The sequence below is a fragment of the Macrosteles quadrilineatus genome, unplaced genomic scaffold, assembly GCF_028750875.1.
Source record: "Macrosteles quadrilineatus isolate MER2022 unplaced genomic scaffold, UCM_ALF_1.0 Scaffold_1__1_contigs__length_201487025, whole genome shotgun sequence".
NCBI classification, from domain to species: domain Eukaryota; kingdom Metazoa; phylum Arthropoda; class Insecta; order Hemiptera; family Cicadellidae; genus Macrosteles; species Macrosteles quadrilineatus.
Genome location: NW_026542594.1, coordinates 103,097,636 through 103,110,258, shown reverse-complemented (window position 1 = coordinate 103,110,258; position 12,623 = coordinate 103,097,636). Strand labels below are relative to the sequence as shown.

Here is a 12,623-nt window from a genome sequence, read left to right as displayed (position 1 = left end):
TTATTGTATAATGGTCATAAAAGTAAATTAGTTTATAGCAAAACATAGTTATAAAAATAATATTAACCATTTTTAATATTCATTTAAACGTCCGTTATGGTCGTGACAGGATTTTGTGTTTTTCCACTAAAGATGCTCTTTAAAAAAAAAACTACCAAAGATATTGCGTTACCATGGACATTTTATGAAACTTCAAATGTTAATGAAATAAAAATAATAATAAAAGTTTTGAAAAAAGGGGGAAAAAATTTGCAAAGTGCTTTTCCTGAAAACGTACGTTTTTAAATTTTCACTCAATTCTTTTTTTATGTCTTTTTAGCCTATTTTAATTTATAAAGGCATTCTGTAGATCGACAGGAAAATACATTTCCACCGATATGCGGATATTTTCTCTGTGATGTTCACGAGCTGATAAAAAGGTTGTAAAGAAACATGCTTGCCTACATTATTGATATATTTTCTCAGTTTTGTATAGTTTGGTGAAAAACAGCAATCGTGCCACGGACCGATTTCATCTTCGTCTCGAACTTAAAAATGATCCCGAGCTGAAAAAAAGTCATTTTCGGCCCTAGGTACGAAATATACTCTTAAACTATCGCAGGATCGGTGAATACTAAACTCTATCTTGGAATTGCATACACTCGCTCCTATCTTTAAGTTTACGTTGTTGCCATACAATAAATGTATAAATAAACACAAAAATTCACAAGTTTTGTTGTAAGTACCTATATCATGTATAAATAAAAACATACAATAGCATCATGTGTAAGTGTATTCTGTAAAACTTTAAACAAATATTAGTAAAATAGTTTTCAGGTAAACTATTGTTGAATGAATTAGTTTTAAGTTGTTAAATTAACCTCGACCCGTGCTATATGTTTAATGGAGTTTGTCCGGAAAAATACCATAGTAAAATTAAATCAAATAAATAAAATCAAAAGCAATTCATAACAAAAGAATAATAGATACAGAATGGACGTAATTTCTGAAAATCGACAGGGCCCACATATGCGAAGCCTGTGCGTGGGGACCAAGTTGACTCAATAATTGGCAATTTGTCATAGTCTTGTAACATAATTAAATACCACTACTATAATTATCAATACATTTTCAAAGGAGAAACAAACGTCCGATTATTTCTAGGCAGCCACAACAGATAACTTTAGAAAACTACGTTATAAGAATTAGAACAACTCGAAAATTAAATTGTTAACATGATTTGTTTAGCCTAAGGAAGAAAATCATGAAAACCAAATTTAACTCCCATAAGAAAAACATGGGGAGCAATTTCGTTTACGTATAAGCCGAGTGAGATACAGTAATAGAAAAATATACGCCGATGCTTGATGGCAAATCTGTGCGTGCATACCTTTAATTTGAGACCTCAATAATAAAAATGGTCGGGTAGCAGAGCCAAACGAATAACCCATTTTCTTAAATTTATAAGATTATTTAATTATTTATTTATTTTACTTGACTGTTAATACCAAAGCAAAAGCTTCAACTTCGTATGCGTCCGGATTACGAATAAACCTAAAACAATCTTACACCAATTTACCAATAAGTTTAATAAACCAAAATTGCACATACTCCGGACAGATTTCTTATAAAGAGATGCTATGACAATATGATCAAATCTCTATTTAATATCGTTTAGGTTGTGTATTGATTTCTCAATGAGCTGCAGACAAGCCAAATTTTCCTGGCTTTTGTAGCAAGTTGTTTATAATAAATTGTTGTAAGATTGTATGATTTTTAAAGAAATAAAATAAATCTCTTAAACCGGTGACAAGTTGAAGGGGAGATACAACTAGCCGCAGGTACAACTAGACGTAGGTACAAGTAGGCGTAGGTACAACTAGTCGTAGGTACAAGTAGTCGTAGGTACAAGTAGTCGTAGGTACAAGTAGTCGTAGGTACAAGTAGTCGTAGGTACAAGTAGTCGTAGGTACAAGTAGACGCAGACGTATGAGGTACAAGTAGACGGTGACGTTCCCGACTAGTTGTACCTGTAGATTTTTAAGAGGTACAACTAGACGTAGAGACAACTAGACGTAGAGACAACTAGACGTCCGCACCATCGTCAAGTTGTCTCTACAGCTTTGGACGGGGTACAACTAGACGCCTGTCACCAAAATGCAGCAGGTACAACTAGACGCCGGTACAAGTAGACATCGCCCCCTCAATTGTATATCACAGCTTTTTGTTGTTAGTTAGTTCAAATTCAAAAAAGTTTAATAGTGCTGCACCCTGTTGGTAAACCTTATAACTTTTTAACGCTATTTATTATCAGTACCTGGGGCCAAGCTTTGCTCGGGGAAAATCATTAGTTCACTCTGAAAGCACCATAGTACTGGAGATACATAAATCCATTCCCAAACTCCACACGGCTCACCTTAACTACTTCCTTCACCACACCCTACGTCGTGGACCTGTTTCCCTCTCTTCCCATAGCATTTTAGGATTGCAGATACATTAATCTTATCGTTCTTAACAGTTCCCACACTCCAACAGCTCGCCTTGACTACTTCCTTCACCACTTCCTATTTCGCGCACCTGTTTTCCTCCCTTTCCATATCATTTTAAGATTGCAGATACCTTAATCTAATCGTCATAAACAGTTCCCACACTCCGGACTACTCGCCATGACTACTTCCTTCACCACTTCTACGTCTTGGACCTGTTTCCCTCTATTCCCATAGCATTTTATGATTGCTCTTATAAGTTCTTATAAGCTCTTATAAGTTGCTTATATACTTCCTTCACCACTTCCTATGTCGCAACTTGTTTCCTTCCCTTCCCATAGCATTTTAGGATTGCAGATACCTTAATCTAATCGTCATAAACAGATCCTAGACTTCGCACTGCTGCCCTTGACTACAATGTATCGAGTAATCTTCAGTATAATCTTTGCTAAATATTAACAAGTGATGTTTTTCCTTTTGTACTGTATTTGTAATTTGCTAGTATACTGCAGTGGCGTAACAAATTTTTATGCAAACTTACCCCCCTGCAAACTTATTTTTTGGCCCCCCCCCCACTCATGAGTTATTTTTAGACCACCAATACAACACAATCAAACGCCCTCCCCCTCCCACCAGAGTATTTTGTGGACCACCTATACAATGATCAAGCAGATTAATCATAAAATGAGTGGTAAATAAATTATGAAAAAAAAATATTAAATTAAAATATTAAATTGTGAGATATGTTCCATAAAAGGGTATGTGTTAAGTATTTTCAGTCGTGGTTTGATGGAAGTGTTACATCACTACATCATTATATCAGTTTTAGTGTTTGTAAATAGTTTTGAAATCAAATAAAAACCCCTTATTTTCCATCCGTCTATCAGAATGTTTATATCAAGGAGGTTAAAAACTTTACATTTAATTTATTACACATGTTATCCATTTTTATTTCCCTGATAATTAGACTAATTCGTTAATTACAAGGCAAAATGTGGTTAGAATTCCCCTATTAACCACCTTAGGCCCCTTAATTGCCTTTTATTTTGCTGTATTAGCTAATTAATTAACATCTGTGTCTAATGTCTAAGGAATATGTCGGCCTTAGTCCCTTTCAACACTAAAAGGTTGGGCTACTCATCTCCATTAATTCTTGGCTTAAAATACCTACATTGGTATGGTCGCCATTTCAAAGTAAATCATTAAAGTCAATCAATCAATTATTTAAGATGGGGACGCCAATATGTGCGTATTTAAACCCAAATATGACTGAAGGATGAGAAAGTATTAATTTATTAGGTTAATGTAACTCTTTGGTTATAATTAACTCATACACTAAAAGCTGGTTAGTTTAATAGATTGACGTACTATAATCACAGGCTAAAATAGCCTATTGCATTTCTTATTTTATCTTTGTATGGATTTCAAGCGTCTTATTATGTTGTAAGCGTTTATCTTACAACTAATGTCTTTAGTAATGGTTAATTGTGGGGCTAACAAACACAGTCAGTAGAGTAGCAGTATATTGTATTTAACAAAACACAATCAATATTAGGACAAAGCTAAAATGTAAAATAATACAATATTAAATGCCCCAGCCAACGTTCATGACTCCAGGCTCCAAAGTAACAAAATGATTGCAGACGACATAAGCAGTGTACGAAATCACCGAGGAGTAAAATATTTCTCGGTGACGAAAGTAAGATTGCATAATAATCAAAGACCCACGTTATAACATGTTAAATTTGTTACCCTAGTTCGTTATCACTGAAGAGGCCTAACGAAATTAAACGATAACTGATAACAACATATTATTAATAACATCAATGTTATTACTTGTTCAATACAATTATTGAATGAATGAACTCCAATTTTTCGGCCCCACTCGTCTCACGGGCCTCTCCGCTCACCGTTTCCCGCTCACCGGTTCGCGGGCCCCCTCAGCTCCCGGGCCCCCCCGCATCGCGGGCCCTGCGGGCCCTTCTGTTACGCCACTGGTATACTGTGGGTAGTTGGCCTATTATGAACACATGCTACAACTTCAAGTCTTTTGTTTACTTTATCCTTGTTATTTAATTCATCCAACATTGTTACCTAGCAACCCATAAGACTAATGTTAAAAAATGTGATTTTCAGTTTCATTTTTCTACGTAATTAGATTTTTGTTGGCAGTTCTAACTGCAGTTAACTCGTTTTTAGGCCAGAAATAAACTATTTACAACATTTGAAGAAAATCGTCGGAGCCGTTTTCGAGATCTTTTTTGCAAGCAAGCAAGCATACATACAAGCAAACATTGCTCGTATTAGAGCATAGGATAGAACCAAATTGTGTAGTTGAAACAGCTGACAAAATTCTTTTATTCCTTTTAAATATGATTACTCATAAGGTTAACATGGGAAACTACAAAGCCACTGGGGCGGAGGCCAAAAGGACTTTTCAGATAAGAATGCATCTATATGTTAATCGGGAATGTAAGCTATCATCACACCAAATTTCAACCCGATCCGACCAGTATTTTTCGTGTTTACTTGTCACAAACATACATACATCCAAACTTTCTCATTTATAATATTAGTAGGATTAATAACAACTGTTGTTTGTAGTTTGCTTGTTTAATGTATTTTGATCAAAATTGACTGTCATTTCATACTAAGCTATTATCATTTTGATAAAAAACACACTTTATTATCATCACTGTAGCAGCTAAGTACTCATTAAAATTAATTTTCTATAAATAATACCCCCGTCGCAGCAAACCTGCATACTAAGCGAATTTCAACTTGTCTGATTACATTTTTACTAAAATGTTTCCATAAATAAGACATATTTATTCCCAATTTAAATAACATTAGATTTAACAAGTGCTTAGGTTTGCTGCTACGGGGAAGGTAAAAAGTGTTTTTTGACCATATGTCAATAGTATAGGATGAAATAAATAAATTTGCCAAATTTTATCAATATATATCCATAAACAAGTAAACAGTTTTCATTTTCTCCATAAGAATAACATGGGAATTTTAAATTACACTTTTTTTTATTTTCTCCGTGACCGTTAGGCATACAACAGCGCTTCAATATACTAAATTATTTCTTTTTTTAAGCTCTACAAAATGGTTGAGAAAGAAATTGCAATTTTTTTTGTTTTTAGGGTAAAAAATGGGAAAACCCATTTTTACCCCATAAAACCCCCCATAAACCCCTGTTCCCATGGTCCGATTATGCTGGTTCACAAATTCGTTCAAATAAACGTAGGTTTACACGTTTGTACCAAATTTCATCAAAATCGGATCTTTTTTTCTCGAGTTATCGCGCTAACGGACACATATATAAATATATAAATATATATATATATTTTGTTATTGTATACATCAATGAGGGCTACTTTAAATGTTACTAAGTAAATCAAAATACCATAGTACCCTAAAAACATTTTATTTTATATTACTTACATGTTTCGGACATTAATGCCATGATCACAGTATATTATATAACCTATTAGTTTCTTTCATGAAAAATACTAATTATGAAAGAAACTAATAGGTTATATAATATACTGTGATCATGGCATTAATGTCCGAAACATGTAAGTAATATAAAAAAAATGTTTTTAGGGTACTATGGTATTTTGATTTACTTAGTAATATATATATATATATATGAATTTGAACCGATGGTGTTTATGGTCTCTGGGGACCTGAAAACAAAAAAGTAAATCGGTCCCGGGTCTAGGTCTTACCATGAGACCTACGGTAATAGCTTATTCCCTATATGGGAAATTCGCTAAAAATAAATCTGGCAATTTAAAGGGGAATATTTTGGTGAAAATCCAACCAGGTAATATACATTTGTTTAGTACGCAGGTTTGCTGCGGCTGGGGAATTTTTAGTTGTATTGTTCTAGTAGCAAATTTGTTGTAAAATTTATCATTTTTAATCATTTATCATTTTAATATACGGTATTCCTTTGGGTATCTATATATAAAGCCGAAAGTACCCATGAACTTTTGAGAAAACTACAAGTCACACCCCCATAAACCATATACTTAAAATGTTCGTCACGAGGAGAAACCTTGCGCAAAACTATCCATTTTTATAAATTGCCCTTTAAGGTCATAATTGCTTTCCAAAGGGAACTTTCCACATACTTAATGTTAAAAATACCTCAGCTGTTCTTATTTGTATGTTATTCTTTCAATTTATTACCTTATTGAGCGAAGCTCTTATACGTCGACTCTTATGCATTTCGAAATACGCAAACTCCTCCTAGAAGGCTGAATCAATCGTTTTCAAATTTTGCATAGTGATAAAGACCATATCGGTGAGTGCCAACAACTATATGGCGTTAAAAAAGTCTCTCAGGAATCCGCCCCACTGGGTCTCAAAGTTTCAATGTAATCCTTATGGAAGCAGTATTTGACACATAAACAAAAACAAAGACGTTTGATCAGCTGTTGACTTTTGAATGCAGTAGATAAAGGAATAGCGGATAGCATTATTCCACAGATATTAGAACAGAAACGGTAAGTATGGATCATAAATATAATCAAATGACGACAATAGCTAGCTTGAGGTCCGTGACGTAGGAAGAAGTGAAGAAAGTAGTAAAGGTGAGCAGTCTGGAGTGTGGAAACTGTTTATGACGATTAGATTAAGGTATCTGCAATCCTAAAATGCTATTGGAAGGGAAGGAACAAGGTCCGCGACGTAGGAAGTGGTGAAGGAAGTAGTCAAGGTGAGCTGACCGGAGTGTGGAAACTGTTTATGACGATTAGATTAAGGTATCTGCAATCCTAAAATGCCATGGAAAGGGAGGGAAACAGTTCGGTGACGTAGGAAGTAATGAAGGAGTAGGCTAAAGGCGAGCAGTCCGGAGTGTGGGAACTTTTTATGACCAATAGATTAAGGTATCTGCAATCCTAAAATGCTATGGGAAGGGGGGGAAACAGGTCCGTGACGTAGGAAGTGGTGAAGGAAGTAGTCAAGGCGAGCTGTTCGGAGTGTGGAAACTGTTTATGACGATTAGATTAAGGTATCTGCAATCCTAAAATGCTTTGGAAGGGAGGAAAACAGGTCCGCGACGTAGGAAGTGGTGAAGGAAGTAGTCAAGGCGAGCCGTTCGGAGTGTGGAAACTGTTTATAACGATTAGATTAAGGTATCTGCAATCCTAAAATGCTATTGGAAGAAAAGAAACAGGTCCGTGACGTAGGAAGTGGTGATGGAAGTAGTAAATGCAAGCAGTCCGGGCTGTGGAAACTGTTTATGACGATTAGATTAAGTTATCTGCAAAACTAAAATGCTATGGAAAGGGAGGTAAACAGGCCAATGGCGTAGGAAGTGGTGAAGGAAGTAGTAAAGGCAAGTTGTTTGGAGTGTGGGATCTTTTTATGACGATTAGATTAAGGTATTTGCAATCCAATAATGCCAAGGGAAGGGAGGAAAACAGGTCCGAGACGTAGGGAGTGGTGAAGGAAGTAGTAAAAGCAAGCAGTCCGCAGTGTGGGAAATGTTTATGACGATTAGATTAAGGTATCTGCAATCCTAAAATGCTATGGGAATGGAGGAAAACAGGTCCGAGTCGTAGGAAGTGGTGAAGGAAGTAGTCAAGGCGAGCTGTCCGGAGTGTGGGGAATGTTTGTGGCAATTAGATTAACGTATCTAAAATTCTAAATTGTTATGGAAAGTTATGAATACAGGTCCACGACGTAGGAAGTGGCTTAGGAAGTAGTAAAGTATGAGCATAGTGTGAGAACCGTCTGTGGCAGTTAGATTAATGTATATTCAATCCTAAAATGCTTTGAGAAGGAAAGGAAACAGGCCCCACGACGTAGGAAGTGGTGAAGGAAGTAGTAAAGGCTAGCAGTGCAGAAAGTGGGAACGGGAACTGTCTTTGGCAATTACATTAATGTATCTGCAATCCTAAAATGCTATGGGAAGAGGGGGAAACAGGTCCACGACGTAGGGTGTGGTGAAGGAAGTAGTTAAGGTGAGCAGTGTTGAGTGTGGGAATGGATTAATGTATCTGCAATGCTAAAATGCTACAGGAAGAGACTGTAGACTGTAGGTTAAAATGATTACGAAGCACAGATCTATACATACTTTCAATACATGCAATCGTTTACAATCAAAATTTACAACTGAGTTGACAACAGCTGATTTTTACTCGACAGAGGCTAAAAACGATTTTTACTCCCTAAAGAGTAAAAATGCTACTTTACACCCGCAACGCTTGCATTAAAAACGAATGTTTTTACTGCAGTATAGTAAAAATGATATAATATGAACCCTTGATGACCCCGCTCAATTTTGTGGATGCCTCTGCGAACGCTACCTAGTTAAAATCTGGTGTAATTATTTGTTTGTAATGCTGTATTCTGTTTTGTTTATTTCAGCTTAACTTAACCAATCAATAGTTTTATTAATATTTATGAAGTCAAACGGTTTGAAGCCCGTGGGTAACAGCTAGTTCATTTATAAGCAGATTAGAGGGAATAATTACTACCACAAATTAGTAACAAGAAACTAAAAGATGCAAGAGAAAAGTACGGTAATAATAGTCTTGTTGATAACAAAATAACACAAAGTTATCATTTTTTAGTAGGTGAGGTTTTTTTTAGCTAAAGCCAGTTTTACATCGTCAAACAATTTTGAACCTTCAAACCTGGATTACATACTGTGGATTTTTTGTATTGTAAATCTGGTTAACTTTGGATACAGAACAAGATCGTCACTCTAAACCTTGGCCATGGTTTAATTTATTTATTACAAGTATCTGCTTTGATATTTTACAGGTTTGGATGCGACCAAGCACAATGAACCTGCTTATCCAATTGAAGGTTGGGCAATAGATTATCCTATACAGATCTCCCAAAACAGCCTTCATAAAAGTAAGAATATCACATTATTATGCTATTTCAATTTCTAACATTACTTTTTGAACTAAAAACTGTACAAGAATATGCTTGTTAATGACTAATTTCATACATATGTATGACCATTGATTAATCCTTAGATTTCTGTTGTATGGTTTATTTGTGAAGATAAATTATCACATGTTTTTTAATATTGTTAAAATGAGTAAATAAATAGTTGTTGAAATGTACTGAAATTGACTATTCTCTTATTTTTGACTTTAATAATTGACAATTTAATATTGGTGCCGAAACTAAAAAAAAGAACCATGTCTTACAGAAAAAGTAATAGAGAAGTTAAACCTCCAAAAAGGTATACCCCTGATCAGAATGAAAATAATGATACTGACAAATTATCAAAGAATGTTTCTGAGAATGGAAACAATGACACTCAAGAAGTAGCATTGAGACAACCCAGCATTACTTCTAGTAGTTCAAGAAAAACAAAAAGTAAATCAGCAACATCAAGCAGCAGGAGACAAATGGAAATAGAACTTGAAAAGTTGGAGGAAATACAAAAACTGGAACGAGAAAATGAAGAAAAGGAGCTGGAAAGACAAAGGCTGATGGAGGAGAAAGAGATGGAGCTACAAAGACTGGAGCTGGAGAAGGAAATGGAGCGACAACGTCTGGAGAAGGAAATGGAGCGACAACGGCTGAGAGACGAGAGGGAGCTAGAGCGACGTAAACAAATGCTGGAAATAAGGGCTTCTATGAAATCACTATCGGCAAATGGTAGTCAAGTCTGCGGATCTGAGGTAAGCATAAGTCAAAGCTTAATATCTCAGAGAGAGGAGAGAGAATCTGAGAGTAAAGTCGTGAAGTGGCTGAACCGACAGTTCATCAGTGTTCATCAACCGCTATGACCACGGCTGCACAATTACTAGCAGATTCAGTCAAAAAAGCTATTCAACCAACCTCTCTTTGCCGCCAACAACTACCAAACTTTAGTGGTAGACCAGATGAGTGGCCTATGTTCTTTTCTGCATTTGAAAATACCGTAAAATTGTATTCTGATGATGACAATCTAGCTAGACTTAGAAACTGTCTTGAAGGCGAAGCCTTCAAAATGGTGAAACCTCTTTTTGTTTCCAGTAAAAACTTGCATGCCATAATTAAAACGTTACAGATGCGTTTCGGTAGGCCCGAGTTTATCATTGAGTCTATGATGAACCAAACTAGAATGCTAGCCCCTGTAACTGAAGATGATATTGTTGGCCTCATTGAGTTTTCTACAACCATTCTTAACTTTACCTCGACAGCTGAGTCTCTTCATATGGAGTACTACATGACAAACCCCCAACTACTCAGTGAACTGTTAAGAAAATTGCCTTATCAAATGAAGTACCATTGGGCTCAACATGTGAGCAGTATGTGTTTAACTAGACCTAGCCTAAGTGATTTTTCAGATTGGTTAGAGAGGCAATGTTCTATCATGAGTATCTATTTTCATCCAAACGAGGACGTCCCGACTAGAAAGAAAAATGACTTCAAACCTGTGTTGACCAACTCTTCAAAAGCAGCAGTTCCCGCAGTTGGCCCACTTACCTGCGTGTTCTGTGGTGGTAAGCACGATAATGACAAATGCTCTATACTTCGGAAAGCTGATATTTCCGAAAGGTGGAAAATGGTAGGTGAGAAAAAGCTATGCTTTTCTTGTTTCAAACGACATCAACTTAAATTTTGTAAATCTAAAAGAGCTTGTAGTATAAACGGTTGTAAGCTGTACCATCACCGTCTCTTACATAACTCCAATCTTGAAAGACCTCCAATGAAAAGAAATGAGGGAGAGTTAAAATCTAGAGATGAAGTAATCGGTAATCATTTTGAGAATAACATATCAAACCGTGTTTTGCTTCGTGTTTGTCCTGTCACGTTGTACGGTCCCAAGTCCCAGGTAGATACTTATGCCCTTTTAGACGACGGCTCGACTGTATCACTTCTGGATTCATCAATTGCCGATGAACTTGGTATCAAGGGTGAGATTGTTCCTTTGACAACATGTTGGTCTAACAACACAAGACACTTTGAATCTCAATCAAAGAGAATAGATCTAAAAATAAAAGGATTTTACGAGGATGAAATCTTTACATTGAAAGGGGTTAGAACTCAGTCCACTTTAGAGTTACCACACCAACAAATAGACAGTGTCAAATTGAGGAAAAACTGGCCACACTTAGACTCTATCAACCAACCTCTTCCAATAGCGAGTGTCAGGCCCACTCTCTTGATAGGCCAAGACAACTGTAATCTTATTCTAACCCGTAAGATTGTTGAAGGTCCTACTAACGCCCCAGTACTGTCATGGTGCCTTCTTGGTTGGACTCTACATGGGAAGTGTGCACAATTCAGAGATCGTGTGGATGAAAATTTTACCCTACTCTCATATGAAGAATCTTCGCTTCATGACATGGTAAAGAAATCCTTTGAATTAGAGAAATATGGAGAAACAAGATCAAATAATCTGCAATTGTCCATAGAAGAAGAACGTGGAGTATCAATTCTTGAGGATACCATAAAGAAAACAGGAGATCATTACGAAGTTGGTCTTTTATGGAAAGATGACGAATTTAATTTTCCTCCAAGCTATGACAATGCTCTGAGAAGATTAAATACTCTTGAAAAGAAAATGGAAAAAGATCTGGAATTTAAAAAGGCTTACACAACCAAGATTGACGAATATATGGAAAAAGGTTATATTAGAAAACTCAGCCCTGAAAAAGCTGCTATCATAACAGGTCGAACATTCTATCTACCCCACTTTGGAGTATCGAACCCGAACAAACCTAACAAAATAAGATTGGTTTTCGATGCTGCTGCTAAATCTCACGGAGTTTCGTTCAATGATGCACTACTCAGCGGCCCTGACTATTTGAATCCATTGCCATCTGTGCTGTTGAAATTCGGGTTAGGAAAATTTGCTATCGTGGGAGATATAAAGGAGATGTTTCACCAAGTAAATATAAGAGATGAAGACGTTGACTCACAAAGATTTCTGTGGCGAAAAGACAGAACCAAACCCCCAGATACCTACATAATGAAAGCGATGACCTTCGGAGCAACATGTTCACCAAGCTCTGCACTGTTTGTTGTAAACCACAATGCAAGACAGTTTCAATCTTTGTATCCTGAAGCTAGTAATTCCATACTAACTAAAGAATATATGGACGACCTGCTAGATTCAACTGACACAGAAGAGGAAGCTAAACGACGTGTTCATGAAATAATTGAGATACATAGAGCTGGAGG

General features: G+C 36.2%; 2 protein-coding genes across 2 annotated transcripts in view; one reads left to right on the top strand and one right to left on the bottom strand.

The window, feature by feature from the left end:
- LOC129001622 (josephin-like protein) overlaps positions 1 to 12,623 on the bottom strand; it is an 85,105-nt gene that overhangs the window by 6,760 nt on the left and 65,722 nt on the right. The gene's annotated exons all lie outside the window — the stretch shown is intronic.
- LOC129001541 (putative ammonium transporter 1) overlaps positions 1 to 12,623 on the top strand; it is a 49,032-nt gene that overhangs the window by 32,646 nt on the left and 3,763 nt on the right. The window contains exon 11 of the mRNA XM_054428907.1: positions 9,255 to 9,350. Within this exon, the coding sequence (XP_054284882.1) occupies positions 9,255 to 9,350 (96 nt within the window). The remainder of the gene's footprint in view (positions 1 to 9,254; positions 9,351 to 12,623) is intronic.